The 23,572-nt window shown below is 36.7% G+C and overlaps 1 protein-coding gene across 2 annotated transcripts in view; it reads right to left on the bottom strand.

The window, feature by feature from the left end:
* LOC148952816 (uncharacterized) overlaps positions 1–23,572 on the bottom strand; it is a 147,117-nt gene that overhangs the window by 103,404 nt on the left and 20,141 nt on the right. For both annotated transcript variants that reach the window (XM_089087435.1, XM_089087434.1), the window contains exons 2-3: positions 14,463–14,573; positions 4,382–6,973 (exon numbers count right to left, since the gene is read on the bottom strand). In XM_089087435.1, coding sequence (XP_088943561.1) covers positions 4,382–6,973; positions 14,463–14,526 — 2,656 coding nt within the window. In that variant the 5' untranslated portion in view covers positions 14,527–14,573. The remainder of the gene's footprint in view (positions 1–4,381; positions 6,974–14,462; positions 14,574–23,572) is intronic.

The raw sequence follows: 23,572 nt of genomic DNA, 5'->3' as shown, positions 1-23,572 counted from the left end.
ACACACACACACACACACACACACACACACACACACACACACACACACACACACACACACACACACACACACACACACACACACACACACACACACACACACACACACACACACACACACACACACACACACACACACACACACACACACACACACACACACACACACACACACACACACACACACACACACACACACACACACACACACACACACACACACACACACACACACACACACACACACACACACACACACACACACACACACACACACACACACACACACACACACACACACACACACACACACACACACACACACACACACACACACACACACACACACACACACACACACACACACACACACACACACACACACACACACACACACACACACACACACACACACACACACACACACACACACACACACACACACACACACACACACACACACACACACACACACACACACACACACACACACACACACACACACACACACACACACACACACACACACACACACACACACACACACACACACACACACACACACACACACACACACACACACACACACACACACACACACACACACACACACACACACACACACACACACACACACACACACACACACACACACACACACACACACACACACACACACACACACACACACACACACACACACACACACACACACACACACACACACACACACACACACACACACACACACACACACACACACACACACACACACACACACACACACACACACACACACACACACACACACACACACACACACACACACACACACACACACACACACACACACACACACACACACACACACACACACACACACACACACACACACACACACACACACACACACACACACACACACACACACACACACACACACACACACACACACACACACACACACACACACACACACACACACACACACACACACACACACACACACACACACACACACACACACACACACACACACACACACACACACACACACACACACACACACACACACACACACACACACACACACACACACACACACACACACACACACACACACACACACACACACACACACACACACACACACACACACACACACACACACACACACACACACACACACACACACACACACACACACACACACACACACACACACACACACACACACACACACACACACACACACACACACACACACACACACACACACACACACACACACACACACACACACACACACACACACACACACACACACACACACACACACACACACACACACACACACACACACACACACACACACACACACACACACACACACACACACACACACACACACACACACACACACACACACACACACACACACACACACACACACACACACACACACACACACACACACACACACACACACACACACACACACACACACACACACACACACACACACACACACACACACACACACACACACACACACACACACACACACACACACACACACACACACACACACACACACACACACACACACACACACACACACACACATATGTATATATATATGTATATATATATGTATATATATATATATATATATATATATATATATATATATATATATATATATATATATGTATATATATATATATATATATATATATATATATATATATATATATATATATATATATATATATATATATATATATATATATATATATATATATATATATATATATATATATATATATATCGTTTAATGGAGAAGAACTAATTTATGGAGAAAAAAAAAGAAAAATAAACCGCCTTTTAAAAATCGATAAACTAATTTGAGACCCGGAAAATCAAAACCAGCTAAAGTAAATCAACTCCAACGTTTTCTAACCTTTCAAGATAATTTTGACGTCCTGACATAGAAGAAATGATTACATCTAGTATTTTTAAAAATATGCTGCTTGCTGAATGACTTCTAAAATAAAATTTTAATAATTTGGTATTTAAAGTCGCTGTGTTAAACACACATAGGGCTTATGTTTTAGAATTTTCTAAGTATTTATATCGTTTTTATAACAATTTCTCCACAGTTCGTGCACCTGCTTACATGGGAAGGAGAGGAAACAGGGAACTATTGCAATGGGGTCAGGTGGACCCCATCCCCTCAAGGAGAATTTACATGTAAAGGGCTCTCAGTGTAGTTCTTACCCCCAGACCAATATACTTACGCTCCTCCCCTATCCCCCAAGGCCTGACCCTATGTACACAATTGTTCATGAAGTCATAGATTTGGCTAGTAAAACAAACAATATCCTGCGGCCACCTCAATAGGTCGAGAACAACAAAAAATTCAGCCAATCAGGTGTTCAAGCATACCCTTCCCCCCTGCAAGGTCTGAAATTCACCCAGCCAAACGTTCAGGCATGCTTGAAAGTTTGAACGTTCGAACATCTGAACAACTGAAACGTCGTTTCAGTTGAAACGTCGAGAACTGTCAAGTACAACTTAAAATTCAGCCAACCAAAGGTTCAAGCATGCTTGAACCCTTGAGCACCTGTTAGGTCTCCTGATACATGTATAGCTGCAATTAAATGTGTTTCTAAATGTTAAAAAAACATAGAACTTGACATAAACTTTGAATTTATATCTTAACTAGACACACATTTATCAATAACTCTAATACAATCAGAGGTAGGCCATTGCTTTACTTTCATAATAACATATCGCAGTCATTTTATAGCTTTAATTGTTATGAAATCCTAACACTCCTGAATCATCTAGTAAAGAGCGATCCGCAGTCAATAGCAAAATTTTTTTTAGAAACACGTTCAAAAAGCTAGCGAGTGACAAATTTCTCATTTAGTGTTGATCCATAGATGCTAACTATTTTTTTTGGTTTAATAGTAAAAGTTTAGTGCCTTACAACTAAAAGTGTTTCAATCTCTTACATAATAACTGGAAGATTTTTCATTTACGGCAGAACCTATTAAAATATAATTCAACATGCAATTCTGATTGGTGCTTCGTTAAAGTTCAAGTTTGTTTAACTTTTACATAATGTGAACCAAGTTTGTAAACAGTAAAAGAGATCTAAGGCCGAATTTCCAAATGCGAACGTCTTGAAATCTTGAAACTGGGTGGTTATTTTCTTCTTTCATCAGAAGTTGGTCAACCTGGTGTATGTAATAATCTCAAAGTAAGTGGAATTATTATTTAAAACCTCTCTTCCTATTAAGTAGAACTCAGCCTTATCAATCCAAACTTTAAATATAGGACATTGCTATGGAGCAAATAAGTTCAAAGTGTCGTCTGACCCGTAACAGAAATTACCGTAAGCAATATGCGAAATATTTCTGAGCTAAGGGTCAACTTATCTCACTCCCCCTCTCTCTCTCTCTCTCTCTCTCTCTCTCTCTCTCTCTCTCTCTCTCTCTCTCTCTCCCCCCAAGACTTTCAACATGTACTAAGGTTTTTAGTGATATCAGGATATATTTTAATAATGAAGCCCAGATATATTTTAATTTGTAAGTACCATTTTCTCCTGCTTATAGGTTATATTTTATTTTCATACATTTTGCTGTAACCACGTGGTCTTATACAAAACGCCTGACTTTTTTGGTAATGTTCTTATAGCCGTAGCAGAGTGTCACAAGTGATTAAGAGGCAAATATCTCGCGGGCTGCTTAGAAACCACTGCCTGAGATGTTACGACTTATGATTTCATTTATTTGCCTTTTTAATAGTTTGATTTTGGTTATCTCTCAGGCAGTTTAGGACATATATTTTGCTTAGTCTTATGAATCTGTGCTTTATATTTATATGTCACTATAATGTTCTATGTTATAGATACAATTGTTACGAGCATGCTAACTAAGCTCAAGTAATGCATTTCTTGGTGTTTTTGTCAAGTGTCTCTTTACTTTTTTAAACGAAGCTCCTTAAACTGGAACCAAAGTTTTATACTTTCATATTTTTGGTTTTTCATCAAAATAATATTTTTAAGCATACCTAGTCCAGTCCTTAAAGGGTATGTTTAACTCAATAGAAAGTAAAAGTGCATATAAATTCAGTACCCGTAAACTGAGTCAACGGTGACGAAATCAAGAAAAGGACAACCATATGGGGAACATAAAGAGTAGACTATACATTTGCACTTTAGGAGGGGGAAAGGGGAGGGTAAAGTATAGCAGAAGTGCATTCAAAATTTTGTTAACTGCAATTTTTCTGCCTATTATAGAGTAAGAATTGTTTCCTTAACAAGTTTCCATCTCAAGAGCCCCAATTGGGCATCAACACAAAAAAAAACTTACTTGGAATCCCAGGGTCTTCTGTAGCCGGCAACGGAGGTAAAACGGGTTCAAAAGTCAATGGAGGTGCATCTGTAGTTGGAGCTACAGTAGTCAAGATTGGCAGTGGATTTGGAGAAACACCTGGTATAACTGGAGCTTCTGTCCCAGACGGAACTTGAGTCATTGCTGGCAAGGTGAATACTGGCGGATTCGATTGTGAATTCTGGAAAGGAACAACAAGACCAACGGGAAAAGCTGGACGAGGAAGAAGGCCTGACTTTATACTCGCAAGTATGCCAAATGATCTTGCTGTCTCTTTGCTTCTTAAGGTTCTATTGCTTCGCTTTATGCGATGAGGTTTCCGACGAGTCTTAAGAATTACAGAATTTCCAATAGTTCTGAAAACAAAATCAAGAATACTGATTCTGTTTGTTGTTTTAGGAGCTACTGTAGTTGCGTGAGTCGTGGTGGATTGAATTGATTCAGTAGTGATAGAAAGGTTTTCCCGAATTTTATTTATAGCAAGTGGAAATGTATTATCGAACTGAAAGTCATTGGCTAAGCCCATGTTTGATCCTACAGTAACAAGTCCTGCTTTAGAAAGGCCACTTAAAGTTTGTTCGTCTTCTTTATCTGCAACTGGTAGAACAGGTGCAACAGTTTCCAAATTTTGCAACATTTTATCTGCAACCGTTTTAGCGGCAACAGTTTCAGAATTTTTATTCTCCATTTCAACTTTATTCTTCAGCACAGTATAATCAGATGCAGATGCCTCCATAACATTATCAGCAGTGCGCTGTCTGTCAAGCACTGACTGAGTTTTCTTAGTCTCTACATTGCTATATGTGGTCTTGGGGTTAGTCAAATTAAACTTGAACTTACTCACTTTCCAAGCTTTACTTGGAACTAGATTTGCTTTGTCAAAAGACCATGTTTTTATCAACAGTTTTTTGTTAGGGATGTTTGTCGTTGATTTCAATGACAAAGGATTAGGTGTTTCTTTAGTGTTTGCAAGAGTGTTCAAATCATCGCTAAAATAAGACGCAGGTAATATTGGATAAATATTATGATTAATTAAAGGAGTGTAGTAACTTGGTCTCCCAGTTGCAATTACATGTGTGGAATGATCTGCAATGATTTCAGAAGGAGTAGTTGATTGAGGATAGTTTTTGAAGTGAATGTTTTCCTTATCAAGGGATATTGGCTTTTTTGACCGGGTAGTCATGCTATTTACATCATCGTAGACATTTTTATTATCTACTTCTTCGAAGTTACTGTTCCTATTTTGTTCCAGCATGAAGCTTGAAGGTCTTGAAGTTAAAATGTTACTGTTACGATTATACAATTTGGATCGGAATTGCTCATTGGCTTTATCAACCCACAGACCTTGGATTTTGTCAAAATCTGAAGTAAAATTAATCAAAAGCTGTTCTGGAGGATCCAGATAAGGAAGAAGTGTCACTTCATCAGTTATACTTGTGGTATCAGTCTTTGCAGCCAAATCCATGAGTTCAAAATTCAGAGTCGAGCTTTCAATTTCTTCGTTTATACTTGGATCGATGTCAAGATACTCTGAAGTAACGTTAGTTAAGAGTCCTTTTGGAGAGGATGTATGAGGAGATGTGATTTCATTCGTCGTACTTGTAGCATCAGTCTTGGGGGTAAAGTCTGATAGGTCACTGTCCAGAGTAAAGCTTTCAACATCTTCGTTTATACTTGGATCGTTGTCAAGATACTTTTCAAGGAAATTTGGATCTCCCCTGCTTAGGCTTTTAATGGCTGGTACTTCTGTTGTATTCCCCATGAATGTTCTTTCCACGGAGTCCTCCGTGTCTTCTGGTTCGTTGTTGACAATAAAATATTTGATGGATGCAGAGTTGGTAGTGATATTCTGTGTTCTGGTATTAGATACTTGGGAAATTTCTTGATCTTCAGTGGCTAGTTCTGAATTCCTAGAGTCGCTATACGGACCTGTATAAACGCCTAGTATCTCAGAATCAGAACTTTCTACCTCAATATTAGCTACCTGAATGTTGTGAAACAAGTCTCTATTAGTGTCTAGCATCTTAGTAACAGTATGTGATATCTTATCCTCAGAACTAGTGTTCATATAGAATTTTGGATTTACCCAATCTTTAAAATTGCTTTTAAATATGCTTGAATCATTAATTGAATTATTTTTCAACAAGTCTTGCATATCCACACTACTGTCTTTATTTTTAACATTATTTGTTCCTGAATCTTCAACTTTTTCTATCCTTGGTATGTCGATAGTCCCATCATCGCTGTATCGACTCATCATTTTCTTTTTGTCACTATATAGAAGCTCATGATACCAAGAATGAAAGGACATGGGCCTCGGGATTTCTGTGACAAAATTTTCTTCATCATATGGCAGAGTAATTTCAAAATCAGCTAAGTTGGGAGAATTCGGTAAATCTAGATATTTGGTTGTTCGTCGAACTTCTGGTTCAGAAGTACCAATTCTGTCTGAGCTGGCTTTGGAATAAGCTTCGAGCTGGTCTTCGAATTCTTCTGTAGGAGGATCCTGAGCCTGATTCAGTACGATTTGAATTAGCGGTCTAGTACGAGATATTCCAATATGATTCGAAGCTGAAAAAGAAAATAAGATTAATTAAGCAAAGTTAATCAATCTCAAGCCTTGATGGGCAAAATTCACAGTTTTAAGTCTAGAAAACGCTGTATAGGATAGGGTCTTTTAATAGTCACCCTTTGACAGAATTAATTGAATGAAAACTGTCTTATAGAAATTATGTAAATCCAGCATAAACAAATAGCCAGCAATCCCATGCGAAGGTTTACAGCATACGGTTAATATAGCATTATTCGGTGCCTGTGGTCTTTGATCGGTTCAAACGAGGAGACAAAGTTCCATCGTTAGTAAAGTGGCTTTTTCGTTTACTTAAACAGCCTCTACCGAATCAATATTATTGAGAATGACTTGGTGAAATTAATAACCTGGTAAAATAAACAACTTGTTAAATTAAAATTGACTGTCTGTACCACAGTACCTTTTTTAGGGAATTCCTAGAATCAATTTTTTACTTTTAAGATTGTAACGTCAAATTATTTTATTGACCCTTGACTTAGAATGTTCTAGAAACCCAAGAAGAATGTTGATTTAGAAACCCAAGAATGTTAGAATGTTGATTTAAAAACCCAAGAAGTTTACAGCATATGGGGGCATAAACTCTCAAACTATCGAGGCGAAAATATAGGGGACACATTATGTCATAAACCGGTAGAGTTCATTACCCGTGTTATGCAAAAGTAAACTATAGGGAATTTACCCGTGTTATGCAAAAGTAAACTATAGGGAATTTACCAGCCTTCAAAGAGCAATGAGGAGGGAGTTCTAAATAAGGAATTACGAGTACCGGATTTCCGGTGAGTTTCTTTTACCTACTTATTTTTGTTTGACTAGCTTCTCTTCTCTAGAATTTTTCAAGTCCCTTCTAAGAAGAAAAATCATACTAGGCTTGATATAACATTATTCTAGTTTACAAACAAATTAATAAAGCTTTTTATTTCAAAGTCAATTTATGGCTTTTTATTTTAAAGGCTTTTCTAAGTCAATTTATTTCAGTTTAGCCTTTAACACTTTACCTGTTAAGAACAATCAGTGATAAAGTTTGACCCTTGCATCAAACTGAAAGTGTTACTTTTCTCTATATAGTCTCTCTCATTAACTCTACAAAGAGTGGAACTTGGTCCGAGCCATAGCTCGACCAAACGAAACTCAAGCCAACATCTAGCTTCTATTTTCCCCACCCTCTCTTTATTTCACTTCACTCCCTGACTAGCGATTTTAAGTAACATTAAACTGTCTTATGTTGAATGAGGAGCTGAGAATTTCTGGGATCAGGTACTAAAGGTTATAAGCACAAATCCTCTTTTTTTCAAGCAAATAAAAAAACAGACCCTAGAATCAATGTTTCTCTGAAATTGGACGAATACCCGATTTTGCAACCAACATCCCCCAATCACCCATGGTATACATACTATGGGAATTCTAGGACGCGTGAAAAATCGGACTGAGTTAAATACGCTTTAAATGATAAACTAAAGGTCCTAGAGTATCAGCGCTCTAATGGTCTCAGATTAGTAAACACCTTTCTTAAAATCACCACATCTATAATTTTCATCTAATACTATAACTCTAATCGAAGAAACTTTCTGTATAATAGCGAAGGTGATCATATGTAAATGAGAGGGCCTGTATGAACCCCTATCTTAAGTGAGGGTTTTACACAAATAAACAACTAAGAAATTCACGATTGGCCCAAATTCTACTAAAACTCTTGGAGAGTTTAAGCTAATTTATCCGTTCTTTTCTCGCTGAACGTCTTAACCCAGCCGTGTACTACGGAAGAAGGAATTTGACCAAGAGACAAACACAGGAGAAACAATTTAAGCTTTGGACATAAAACTTCATCAATCTAATCCAGGGGCACCCATAAGGGGGGGGGGGCCGGATTGGGGGCCATCTCCCTCCTGGCTGAATTATGCTGCCTTATTTGTTATATTTTCGTTTTGAGGGTCTATTATATAGCATTAAAAGTGCCAATTAGACCAGGTAAGCCCCCCCCCCTTCTTGGAATTCAGCCTATGGGCGCTCATGATCTGATCTATTACAAATTCGTTAATAAAGATAGGTCGTAAGTTATCCCAAGTCCAAGATCTTACCAAGTCTTCGAAAGAGTTAAGGCCTGCTACCATTATCCTAGCTTGAGGGGTAAACACTTGGTATAAGATTGTGGTCTAAGCCACATAGAATGGTAAAGGTCTTACAAAAAATATACAGAATGTTCAACTGGAAGAACAACGAAAAATGAAACAAAATGAAAGAAAATGAAAATGAAAAAAATGAAAGAAAAATGAAAGAAAATGAAAGAAAACAACGATAAAGAAAATGTGATAATGTCAAGTAATACAAAACTGTATGCATCGAAAACTAATACAGACATTGAAAAAAAAAACAGGCTTAAAGTTACCAGGATAAAAGTTGAATGCGGTAATTTTAAGTATGATAAAACCGATGTGATGTCCCAAAGGGCAAAAAATAAAGCAAACAAGTTTAAAATAAGTGACAGTATAGCCTACCATGATACTGGAAAAGAGATGGAGAATACCTTTTTATTCCAAAGAAGATATTAAGAAGACCTTGTCACCAAGCTCCATAAATAAGGGAACTAAAAACCTTTAAAAGCTCTTTAAAGGCGAACAAAGTGGAGCAATTAAAAAGACCTAGTGGGGGAGACGGAGTCTTGTAGGATTGTAAAATTCTGGGGAAATATCCTCAGGCCGGATATTAGAAGTGGCGGATAAAGCAAAGCACAAAGGAATTCTGTCCCTTCTTTCTTTTAAGTTGGTAAGGCATGAAAACTAAAGCAGGAAGTAGTATTGGATTATACCGTATTGTAGATGATACCAAGCGGATACTTCTGGACTCAGTCAGTTTTCTTTTACTGAGCTCACTGAAAAACAGGGAGGCTAAACCAGAAAGGCATACTTAAAACGAACAGAAATTATTCCATATATGAATCCTCTACGACCCATCCTCTACCTGTCACTCGTTACAGTAACGTTTTCAAATGTAACTAAATCGTTACTTATTATTATTATAATATTATAATATAAATTATTATTATTCTAATACAAAGTTATTATTCTAATTTTATTATTCTAATTTATAATATAAATTATTATTAATCTAATACAAAATTATTATTCTAATTCACAAGTCCTTTTGTTTCCAAAGTCGTTTTGCAAGTAGGGAGGGGCTGGTTCAAATTCCTATTTTCATAATATTTTACAATTAAACTGTGACTCTTCAGGAGAAGTTTTTCTTGGGAGAAATTTTTTATTGATAGGAAGAACGTTCCTCGAAGGGGGGGGGGGACTTTGAAGCCTTATTTTCAAAAACACTCTGCAATGAACTTTTTTTTCAATTGAAAGTAAGAAGCAGCAACAAAACTTAACGGATAAATTATTCCATATATGAGAGGGGCTGGTCCATCCCTTTACCTGTCACTCATTGCACTAAAGTTTTCTAATGCTAAAAAATATTTCTGATTCCAATTCAATGGCCCTTTCGTTTAACCAGTCGTGGTGCAAGAGGGTTAAAACCCTATTATTATGAAATTTGACAATAAAGATCTGATTTTTCTTGGAGGAAAATCAGGAGGGATTTTTCTTGGAGGAAATAAAGGAGGGATTTTTCTTGGAGGAGTTTTTTATTGGTAGGGAGAATGTTCCGCGGAGGGGGGATTTTAAGGCCTGATTTGCAAGACTAGTCAAAAATTCAATTTAAAAAGCAAATTTTTTTTTGTTGAAAGTAAGGGGGAGCATTAAACTTATGATGATTTTAAGGAGGGATTACCTGTTGATCGTTACACTAAAGTTTCCTAATGATATAGAAACATTCTTATTTCAATTCACTGGTCATTTTGTTTAATAAGTCATATTGCAAGGGGGAGGGGCTTAAAACCCTCTTTTTTTTAATTTTGGACAGTTGAGGTCTGACTCTTCAGGAGTCAATTTTCCATGGAGGAGGGATTTTAAAGCCTCAATTGCAAAAACAGTAGGAAATTAAATTTAAAATGCTAACTTTTTTTCAAATGAAAGTTAGGAGTTAGTAACATTAAAACTTGAAATGAACGAAAAGTATTCCCTGAATGAGAAGGGTTGCCAGATCTTCCTGTCTTCCCTCGTTACACTAAAGTAGTTTAATGCTGTAAAAAGCTTTTTATTCCAATTCAGCGGTTTCTTTTTGTTTCAGCTGTCGTTGTAAAAGAATTTGGAAAACAGTCATACTTTATATCAGGGATGCGGGTTTATTTTATATTTTTGTTTGTTTGTTTGTTTTCCCCAGACATTATCATATCGAACCAATAATCCTACAGTATCAGGAGAGATAAATTATACAGTATCAGGAGAGAAATTAAACGGAAATTAAAAGTTCCAGTGCCTTTTTTGAGTCACCAAAAGATTGAAAGGCAGCTAGCACCCTGTGGGGGAATTTCTCCATGGGAAAAATTCTCCATGTGGGAATTTTCCGCGAGGACTATTTTCCGGGAGGGGGGGGGGAGAATTTTGGAAAAATTTTCCACGGAAGGGGGATTTCCAGTATAATTTCAAAAACAATAAGAAATTAAAGTCTTTTCCAAATGAAAATATACTAAGAAGAATCTTTAAGGTAGAATCGTCCGCAAAAAATTTCCCGGGAAGAACTTTAAGCGAGGATGGAATTTTCTGGGGAGAATTTGCGGGAGGAGGGTATATTTTACGTGGGAGGGACTTTCCGTGCAGGAAATTACCGGGAGAGGGGATTTTCTTAGGAAGGGGAACTGAATTACCGGTATTATTTGAAAAAGATCAAAGATTAAATAAAAAAACAAGTTTTTTCCACTGAAAGTAGGGAGCAAAATTATACCTTAAAACGAATAAAAATTATTCCGTATTTGAGGGGGTCGCCCCCTCATCAATACCTCACTTTTTATGCTAAAGTTTGACGTTTTCTCCCAATTTTTTAAGAACGACCCTTGAAACACAAGGGTCGTTTAATCAGAATAAGAAGCTTTTGTGAAATTACTAAACTTTTTTCTAGAAGACAGATAACGGATGCCGGTTTATTTTATTTTTTTTTCCCGGAGATGAAAGTTGCTCCTAATTTTCATTTGAAAAAAATTTCTTTTTAGATCTAATTTCCCACATTCTTGCAAATAAGGCCTTAAAATCCCTCTCCCCTCCGCGGAACATTCCCTCTACCAACAAAAACTCCTCCCAAGAAAAATCCCTCCTGAAAAGTCAGAGCTTAATTGTCAAATATCATAAAAATAGGGTTCTTATTCTCCCCCTTCCTTGAAAATGACTGGTGAAAAGAAAGGGCTAGTCAATTGGAGTAAGAATTTCTTTAAAGCATTAGAAAATTTTAGAGTAATGAGCGACATGTAGATGATGGACGAGCCCCTCTCATATAAGGAATAATTTCTGTCCGTTTTAATTTTTATTGTTGCTCCTTACTTTCAACTGAAAGCAATTACTTTCTTAATTAATGTCTTAGACCACACTGCTTTTGCATTTACGAAAAATTAAGCAAGAAAAAAAGGCTTTTAAATTCTTAATAAAGTAGTGAAATAAATCAAAACCAATAAACACTTTTATTAAAAAATGTTCCGAATATTTTGGCCCCACGTCCGGGAGCCTTTCTCAATGAAAAAGTAAAACATCGAAAAAACAACAAAAAATGTTTCTTTTTTTAAATAGCACATATAAAAAATACAACATCTAAACGCGCGAAGAGGAAAAAAGAAAAAAATATAAATAAATAGGCAAGAAAAAAAACACTCAAATACTAAATAAAACTTCTAGCACTTGCTTTTGCTTCCTATGCTAAAACGCCACTTCTGGAAGTTTTATGTAATATATGAGTTTGTTTCTTACTTAGCCTACTTATTTATATTTATTTCATTTTTTCCTTCGTGTGTTTAGTTGTTGTATTTTTATGTGTGTTATTTTTTTTAAAAACATTTTTTTGTTGTTTTTTCGATGCTTTTTTTCCGTTTAGAAATGCTCCCGGACATGGGGCCAAAATATTCAGAACAATTTTTAATTAAAGTGTTTATTGGTTTTTATTTATTTCACTGCGTTATAAAAATTAAAACCCAGTTTTTCTTGCTTAATTTTACGTAATTGCTTTCTAAATTGAATTTCAGACTATTTTTGCAAATAAGGCTTTAAAATCTCCACCCCCCTCTTTGTGGATCATTTTCCCTACCAATAAAAATTTCTCCAAAGAAAAATCTCTCTTGAAGAGTCAGATCTTAATTGTCAAATATCATTTAGGGTTTTTAGCCCCCCCCCCCTTTCTTGCATCACGAATGGTAAAAGAAAGGATCAGTGAATTGGAATAAGAATTTTTTTTATACCATTACGAAGCTTCAGTGTAACGAGCGACAGGTAAAGGATGGGCCAGCTCCTCTCATATATGGAATAACTTATGTCCGTTTTATATCTTAATGTTGCTTTTTACTTTCAATTAAAAAATTGTGCTTCTTGAATTTACTTTTCGACTGTTTTTTGGCAAATAAGGCTTCAAAATCCCCCCCCCCCACTTCGTGGAACATTCTCTATATCAACAAAATATTCTTCACAAGAAAAATACTTCTAAAATCTCCTAAAACAGAGTACCAAAACAAATTCAGGTAATACCATCCCACCCCCGGTCATACTTTAATTTTAGAAACAGAATTAAACCAACGTGCAAAAATCTCAAAGGATCAGGTCATAAGATCTCTGGAGACAGTACTATTGTGTTTTCCAAAGAAAGGTGTTTAGACAACCTATTGAAGCATCATTAATCTAGCTTCCAAGTCAATAAAACTGTTGCAAACAGAATATGTGGTTACTTTGACTATATCCCGCGTTTATAGTAAATCTTCTTACCCTAATACTTGAGATAATTCACTCTACCCCTTTCGCACATGGTTGAAGTATGAAAGAATGTATATAATCAGGGTCGTACCCAGGATTCTTTTCGGGGGGGGGGGGTGTTGTCACAAACAAAATTCATAAACTGCATCAAAAACTTGTTTATACTGTATTCCTTAAACAACCACTTTTTTCACAAATCTAAATTTGGTAGCTAACCAATTTCCGAAGTATTTATTGTTAATATTTTAGAATAAATTTCTAATAGAATAAAATAGATTTCTAGGAATGTGTGGTCTATTTTGGCCCTAGCAACAAACAATCGATCGTTAGTTCATAATGCCAAATAAAGTAAAAAAAAAAACCACTTTTGTATATGATCTAGGGCCATATTTGGCTCATAAGCCTCCCCACCCCCTGCATTTTTACAATCCTCAAATACTCAAAGATTTAAAAACAATAGAATTAACAATATACCAAATTTAATTTTTTTTTCTGAAATTACCTCAAGTAACAAACGTTAGGCATCTGATTTCCAGATTTCTTTATTCAAATACATATTTACATGAAAATCTGGGAACTTAGTGAACTGATTTTAAATAGACACTGAACTGCCAAAAGAAAAAGTAAATAAAAAAAAATTATATACTTAGACTTTGCGATATTTTATGAAAGTCATCAGTCAAGGAATCGTTGACAACTGAGGTGGCCATAGCAGAAGAATTTGAATCGTGAACATCAATATGGAATAAATTGATAACTAGAAAACGAAACAAACATAAAATCAGGTACCTCAGTTCATTAGAAATTTTTAATGCACTTACTAGCAAGTTAGGGGCAAATTTATCAGATGTTTGATTAGCTTGCAAGCTGAAAGATAAACACATTGTTCGATTTGGTATTCAGCGCCCTTTCCAATTATAATAATCAATGCTGGTACAAAGCACCCCGACTCCCTTCGAAAGCCTGGATATAACCCTACGCTAAATACACAAGTCTGTATGATTTTTAATTTTAATTTCATATCAATAGTTGGTCGATATTACCAAATACTACTACTACTACTACTACTACTACTACTACTACTACTGCTACAACTGCTAACAACTCATCGCAGCACCAAACCGTCTGAGGCCAATACACCTAAGCAAGTTCCTCCTCCATCCAATTTATTCAAAGCCTCCCTCTATACACCCTCCCAGGAAGCTCTCATTCCCTTAAATCTTCCTTTACGACATTCTCCCACCCTAAACGCGGACGACCTGCTTTCCGTTTATCCCTACACGGTTGGCCGAAAAGGACAATCTTCCGCAATCTGTCATTCTTCATCCGCAAAGCGCGCCCTAGCCATCTCAAGCTTTTCTCATTATTTTTATCATTCGTACAGCGTGCTGTTTGAAATACGGTCAGTCAGCGGAGTACCCGAAACAATCCGCAGGCAATTTCTCTCGAAAACATCTATCAAATCATCGTCCGATTTTCAGAGCGCCCATGCTTCAGAACCATATTTGACCTCTGTCATCACTGTAACTTCCAATATTCTTATCTTGGTTCGCAGACTTGTCTTCCTATTCTTCCATTTTTTTTTAACTGTGAAGAAACACCCTGAGCCTTGGCTATTCCTCTGTTAATATCTTCACTGCTCCCACCCTCTTTACTAATAATGCTACCATGGTAAGTGAAGCTGTCCACATGATCAATCTTTTCGTTACTCAACGTCACCTTTTCATCTTCACTTGTTCCTAGTCTTAGCAACTTAGTCTTATTAACATTTTCAAACCTAATCTAGCACTCGCAAAACATTTAAAAGTTCATTCATTTTGCTCAATCTTTCATCTAAGATGCTTAAATCATCAGAATCAGAATAATCTAAGTCCAGGAGATATTTCTTCCCCGTTTGATTCCGTGTTCTCCCTTTCTCTTTCCTGTGCTGATTAAAGCTAAATCCATCAAAATGATCCATATAAAAGGGATAGAACACGACCCTGCTTAACTCCTGATTTAATACTAAACCAGCTACTAACCTCATTTCCTACCTTAACCACATCAGTGTTATTTTCAGACATAGCCCTAATCTCTTTTATGTATTATATGTCTTTGTATATAGCTTACCCTACCCACCTTTCACTAGCTTTTATTACCCCTTTAATAGCAGGCCTGAGTCATCAAGAGCAAAGGGCACAAACATGTCTGTTCTAGAGAGGCCATATACTTATTGGAAGGTCTGGACCGCCAAAAGAAGAGTGCAAAGGGTAAAAATTTCTTGTTCTGGAGAGATCTCCGTTGGCATCCTTTTTCCCAGTCCAAAAACAGAGCAGAATACAGTTTGAAAGATCAGATTCAAATCAAGGGGTACATTATAGCTTGGGATTGGCCTTCTAATAAAGGGCCAAATTGGCCACTCCCTTGTGGAAATATAAAAACAAATTGTGATAGAAGTGGAGTGGATATAAAACTGATAAAGAACAAAAGTTATTCCTTCTCGGCATATGGAACATACATCAATGAGACAAGCGCAAATAAGTTGACTGATGATGTTTCTCTTTATTTGTAGGATTGTGCAAAGCTAGCGCCTCACTGAAAACACACACAAAAAAACAACAAAAATCGAGGTTGTTTTAGGAGCCAAAATGACATTGGTGCTTGTGTATTATCCCGAATACACTCAAGAGGTAAAGTTAGGATAATCATAATGAAATATACCAAAATATAATGAAAATATGAGACTTTAGTGACAAAATTAGGGAAACGGCAAAAAATAATTATGGAAAGCAGGCCACCGAGAACTCATGAAACTAAAAACCTAACCTAAACCCTAACCACCTTTATATATTAAATATTTGATTAAAATATACCTGCATCATGGTTTTTCTCACTCAGACTAAGCTAATTATAACGGATTGTAAACAGACATACCATTTTTTTTTCAGATCAAACAGAGCAAACTTTTTGAGCGTGTTTGAGACAATGCACAAGTACCAAGACATTAAGTAACATTGAAAAAATAACATACCAATTAACCACATGCCTATTAACCCTAGACCAATTAACCCTATGAACAGACCAAACCCCTATGCCTTCCCAAGGCCAGAACATAATTTGCATTTTACTGAAAAAATATAATGTTTTTACTTTTATAACTTTAATAAATCAAATAATATTAACATTTTGATTACTAAATATCAGTGTATGTATATTAAACTGAAAACGCAAATTTTTCAGTAAAGTGCAAATTATTTGCTTTTTTCAGTAAAGTGCAAATTTTGCTCTGGCCTTGGGAAGGCATAGGGGTTTTGAGCCCTACTCATGTTAATTTCTGCTCCTTTTCAGTTTGAAAAGGAGCTCCTTTTCTGCTCCTTTTCAGCTCCTTTTCCTTTTCGGTTATTTATTGTAATTTCTGTTCGTTTTGCGTTTCATTTACTTATCGATAATGATTTGTAGTAGTTTCACGCTTGGTAGATTATTTGATTTTATTTTTGCTCATTTTTGGTTTAATTAAGTTCTTTACTTTTCTTTGAAAAACTTATATTGCCTAAAAAGTTTTTTTTAAATTAATTTCTGTTCATTTTATATTGAAATAGTCTTTTCAGGGAAAAAGAAAATAATACTTTAAATCTTTTGTTTTTTTTAAGACTTTATAGTTTAGCCTGCTATTTGTATGCTGGGGAAAAATTTTCAGCAATTTTTAACAACATACACGGTTTTAAAAATCTGGACACAAATAGTAGTGTTTAATTTAGTTTCATTCCTCCTCTAGTTGACCTGAAATAAAAAACTTGATACCATTCACAACAAAATTTGTTTACTTTCTTTGATAGCTTGGATACACTTACCCTATTTTGATTTGGTTAAATTTTAAGAACAGAAGTAACCCCGAAAGTTTGGACAGAATACCCTGAGTCGTTCTTGGGATATTGCTGATATTTAGTTTTTAAACATAATGAGCAAATGGGAGGGTGGGCATGGAAGGGGGACTAGTTGCCCTCCAATCACTTTCGACTATTAAAAGAGGCATTAGCCCTTTCTATTTTCAATCGAATGAGCCCTTTTAAAGTTCCTACGACAACTGCTTCGATACGAAGTGCCCTGGTCTAAACAAAAAAAAAGAAAAAAATAATACATTGTACCCACATCGATCTTTACTATAAAGATGTTAAGCCTTCCAATCACTTTCGACTATTAAAAATGGCACTAGCACTTTCAATTTCTAATCGAATGAACCCTTTTTGAGTTTCTAGGTCAACGATTCCTATAAACACCTTATATACCCCCAGGGCATAAATTACAAACCTTTCCCTGAGGGCTGTGAGAGGGTTGTCATCCTCAAAGACCTAATTTCCAGAACTTTCAACCAGGTTAAACAAAAGGGCTATCTAAAAATTTTTATTGAATGTGTTTGGGGAAATGGTGGGTGTGAGAGGGGCGTTAGTTGCTCTCCAATCACTTCCAACTATTAAAAAAGGCGCAAGCTCTTTCAATCTTTAGTCGAATGAGCTCTTTTGAAGTTTCTACGACAACGCTTTCAATAAAAACCTTATATGCCCCCAGGGCATAACTTACATCCCTTGCCCAGAGGGCTGAGGGGAGAGGTTGTCATCCTCGAAGACCTAATTTCCAGAACTTTCAATTGCTTTGAAGAAAATTGCTATCTAAAAATTTTGATTGGGTGCGTTTGGGGAACTGGTGGGCGTGAGAGGGGGGTTAGTTGCCCTCTAATCACTTCCAACTATCAAAAAGGGCACTGGCCCTTTCAATTTCCAATTGAATGAGGCTTTTTTGAAGTCTCTATGACAACAATTTATATAAAAACCTTATATGCCCCATGGCATAACTTACAACCCGTTACCTGAGAAATGTGGAGGGTTTGTCATCCTTAAATACATAATTTTCGGACGATTCAACTATGTTGAACAAAATGGCTATCCAAATACGTTTATTGAATGTGTTTGGGGAAATGATGGGCGTGAGAGGGAGTTACTTACCCTCCATTTACTTTTGACTAGGGCACTAGCCGTTCCAATTTCCAAAGGATTCCTCGAAGGATTCCTTTTTGAAGTTTCTACGACAACGCTTTCTATAAAAAAAACCTTATATGCCCCCAGGGCATAACTTACAACCATTGCCCCGAGGGCTTTGGGGGGACTGTCATTCTCAAATACATAAGTTCCTGACATTTTAGCTACGTCAAACAAAATGGCTCTCTCAAAATTTTGATTGGATGTGTTTGGGGAAATGGTGGGCGTGAGAGGGGGGTTAGTTATCCTCCAATCACTTTCGACTATTAAAAAGGGCACAAGCCCTTCTAATTTCCAATCGAATGAGCCCTTGTTGAAGTTTCTACTACATCACTCTCTATAAAAACCTTATATGCCCCCAGGGCATAAATTACAACCCTTGCCCCGATGGCTCTGAGGGGGTTATCATCCTCAGAGACCTAATTTCTAAGACTTTTAACTGCTTTGAACAAAATGGCTATCTAGAATTTTTAATAGATGTGTTTGGGGAAAAGGTGGGCGTGAGAAGGGGGTTAGTTGCCCTCAAAATCACTTTTGACTATTAAAAATGGCGCTAGCCCTTTGAATTTCCAATTTAACGAGCCCTTTTTCAAGTTTCTACGACAATGCTTTCAATAAAAACCTTATATGCCCCCAGGACATAGCTTACAACCCTTACCCTGAGGGCTGTGGGGGGAGTATCATCCCAAAGATACAATTGCCGGACCTTTCAACTACTTTGAACAAAATGGCTATCTCAAAATTTGGATTGGATGTGTTTGGATAAATGGTGGGCGTGGAAGGGGAGTAGAGGAGGGGGTACCAGCGCGATCAGTACAAAATTCGGTTATCAAAAGAACGTATCTCCGATCAGTACACCAAATATGGTCATAGAGTCCCTAGGGAGAAAGATTGCGTAATGGGGTCAATGACCTCTTTTTCCAAGGTCGATTTATTTGATGTTTCTATGTGTAATAACTCCGGGGCGAAGGTTGCACATGCGCATTGAATTCTAACGCGAACAGTGTTATTGATCTAGGACTCGAGGGGGAAGTGAATGTCCGAGAAATTGATTGCGTAATCGAAGGGGAAGTGAATTTCCGTGAAGTTGATTTACATAATCGAGTGGTGAAATTATTGATTCACGAGCATGGGGAATTATGAAACAATATGATCATAGAGTCCCTAGGGGGAAAGATTACGTAATCGCTCAATGGCCTCTTTTTCCAAGGTCGATTTATTTGATGTTTTTCTCGGCTAGCCTGTCCCTGAAAACTTGATTTACATAATCGCTAGGGGAAATTATTGATCCACGAAGGGGAAATTAAGAAACAAACATGGCTTCATTGTTGTTTGGCTAGCCTGGCCTGAGAACTTGATTTACATAATCGCTAGGGGAAATTATTGATCCACGAAGTGGGGAATTAAGAAACAAACATGGCTTCATTGTTGTTTGGCTAGTCTGGCCTGAGAAATTGATTTACATAATCGCTAGGGGGAATTATTGATTCACGAGTGGGGGAATTATGAAACATTAAGGCTTCTTTAATCTTAGGTCTGAGGGATTTATTTATTATTGTTGTTTTGGACAAGTGCATGCGAGGGGTGAATGTCAAGGTGCCCTGGAACAGGAAACAGTTAGATCACATGTTTCCTTCTCAACCAATCAACGAGTCGGATACATCCTCCTTCTCAGACAATCAGAGACCTGCTTACATATGATTTTCCCGTTACATAACAATTCACCCATGAGATTTCGTATATAATGGGTATGCAATGTGATTAAATTATCAGAAAGTATTTTGATGCTGTGTAAACAACAATGGATAAATTTGATGAAGTTTAAGCCTTGTCAACAAAAATTACAAATTTTTTTTATTTTTTAATTTTTTATTTTAAAAATTAATTTTTTTTGCGCGTTCACCCTCTCCGCGAGTGGGGTAGACCCCCCCCCTATACAAACGCCCCTATATGATGTTCATACTCGATAAAAAGTGTAAAATACGCTCTTTTTTCGGTATGTAAACCCCATCCTTCCGTCCCCCTCTGTTTAAGACCATAATTCTGTTTTTGATAAATTACGTATCTTATCTAAAAGCAACTGTCAACTTTCTGTCATTCCCTTAATATAAAGTCCGCTATGGCTTTGACATACAGATTTCTCGCAACGATTTATCTATCTGATAATCTCTGACACCCCCTTTAAAGTACATCCGGCTTTGCTAAATCATTATGAATTTGGATAGCAAAAGCTTCCGCTGAAAAAAATGATACTTTTTCCCGTTAAATTAAAAGCAGTTTCGCATGAAAAGAGAATGTCAAGTCTAACACATCCATTGCAAGGTTAAAACAACCTGTTTCTTCACGTGAAAAGTAAGGGGGAGGGTTTTTAATAAAAAGATATATTGCTATATTATTCATACAGTTACTAGCTTTTTGACAATATATTGGGGTGGGGGGTGAGGGGGTTTATGTACAGTTCTTTTTCTCAGGGAGATTGTAAGTGGGGGTTATGGGCAGTGGTTGGTTGTGTTCCTGGGGGGTGTGATAAAGCTATAAACTAGAACGGCCTTTGAACGGTTCAGTTAGCTGTAATTATTATTTATCACATTCAAAAAAGGATGAAATTTGTATATTAAACTAAATTTTTTTAACTATGATGTTTAAATTTAATAACATTTTTACCCTATATTTCTGGGGGGGGGGAGGGGATATTTTTCCATGTCTTTTTCTCAGGGGTATTGTCCGTGGGGTTAGTTTCAGTGGTCTGTTTTTTTCCGGGGGGGTGTGATAAATATAGAAACGCGGCCGGACTTTGACCGATTCAGTTATCCTTAATTCTTCTTTATCATATTCAAAAAGGATTAAATTTGTATATTTAACTAAATTTTTTTAACGTTTTTGTTTAAATTTAATATCATTTTTACGATATGTTTGGGTTGTGGGGGAGGGGATATTTTCACATGTCTTTTTTCTCTGGGTTATTTGACGTGGGGGTTATTTTCGGGGGAATGTTTTTTTTTTCTGGGGGGTGCGATAAATATATAAACTAGGCCGGCCTTTTAACGGTTCAGTGAACCGTAATTCTCAGATTCAAAAGGATGCGATATCTTTCGGGGGTGGGGGGCGGAGGTATTTTACCATGACTTTTCTAAGGGATATTTTTCCGTGGGGTTATTTTCCGTGGTCTGTTTTTTTCCTGGGGGGTGTGATAAATATATAAACTAGGCCGGCCTTTGAACGGTTCAGTGGACCGTAATTCTCAGATTCAAAAAGGATGCAATTAGTATATTTCACGAAATTTTTTTAACGTTTTTGTTTAAATTGAATATCATTTTTTACCGTATTTTTGGGTGGGGGGGGCGTGGATATTTTTCCATGTCTTTTTTATCCGGGATATTTTCAGTGGGGTTTATTTTCCGTGGTCTGTTTTTTTCTGGGGGGTGTGATAAATATACAAACTAGGCCGGCATTTGAACGGTTCAGTGGACCGTAATTCTCAGACTCAAAAAGGATGCAATTAGTATATTTCACGAAATTTTTTTACTTTTTGCTTTCTTAGCGACTAAACAAAATTGCATGGATGTGGGTACTAACTTTCTTTCTGTAAAAAAGGGGGGCAAATTATTTAGATACTAACTGTTTCTATTCTTTAAGGACAATTGTGAAGAAAACATAGCCCCTCCACCCAAGAAAACACAAGTGGACGAGACAGCCACCCGACAGTCCGGTCGAAAACCGAAAAGAGAATGGATGGCTTCTTTTAATATGGAGAACCCTGCCATCTCATCTATGCAAGATCGTGAAATAGCCGACCCAGTCGCACAGGAACATAGCGACGCCGTTCCGTCCACCCTCCAACGCTCGCTACCCGGGCCATCTGGCACCCAAGTGCAGCCGAGATATAAAAATGTAAGCGTTTTTTTCTACCTATTATATAGAAATATCTATCAATTTCATCCAACTATTATAGGCCTTTTTCCACATGCAACATTTTCGAACACTGCGTAAGAGTATATCTCAGTGGGAATATTGAAGGATTTTTTCTCTCCACAGGAAATATAATGTTCCCCCTTTTGAATCACGTCAAGTGCATGCATTCGCCCTTTTGCTAAATTAGATTAGTGAAGACAACAAAAAAAAGGCACTATATTCTGGTCATAGTAGGGTTTGATAATTTCTATTTCGATATAAACGAATGGTTCACCTTGCCTCTACAAATATTACAAAAAAAAATTTATATCTGAATGAGTTGTGTATCATGACAGGAGATGGCCATCCTTTTCAAATCATGTTTTTTCCCCAGAGCAGATAAAAAGTATTAATATGAAATTTTATTTGGAGTAATTGTTTTAACAAAATCAAAACCTACTATGTCATGATTTTACCCATTTGCTAAATTAGATTAGTGAAGACAAAAAAAGGCGCTATATTCTGGTCATAGTATGTTTAGATAGTTTCAATTGTTATATAAACGAATGCTTCACCTTACCTATACAAATATTATAAAAAAAACTTTATATCTGAAGGAGTTGTGTATCATGACATGAGATGGCTACCCTTTTCAAATCAGGTTTTTTTTTTCCACAGAGCAGATAAAGAGTATTAATAAGAAATTTTATTTGGAGGAATTGTTTGAACAAAATCAAAACCTACTGTCATGCGATGTTTTAGATTGTAAATATCTTATACTAATATAAGATATGCCACGGGGCCATAAAGTGCTGTGGGGCGGGAAAGTGTCGGGGGATGTGCCACAGGGATG

Source organism: Artemia sp. Qi Xiang Cuo, chromosome 4 (assembly GCF_049724085.1).
Source record: "Artemia sp. Qi Xiang Cuo chromosome 4, ASM4972408v1, whole genome shotgun sequence".
In the NCBI taxonomy this organism is placed as follows: domain Eukaryota; kingdom Metazoa; phylum Arthropoda; class Branchiopoda; order Anostraca; family Artemiidae; genus Artemia; species Artemia sp. Qi Xiang Cuo.
The sequence above is the reverse complement of the archived record's forward strand: the minus strand, read 5'-3'. Positions and strand labels throughout refer to the sequence as shown.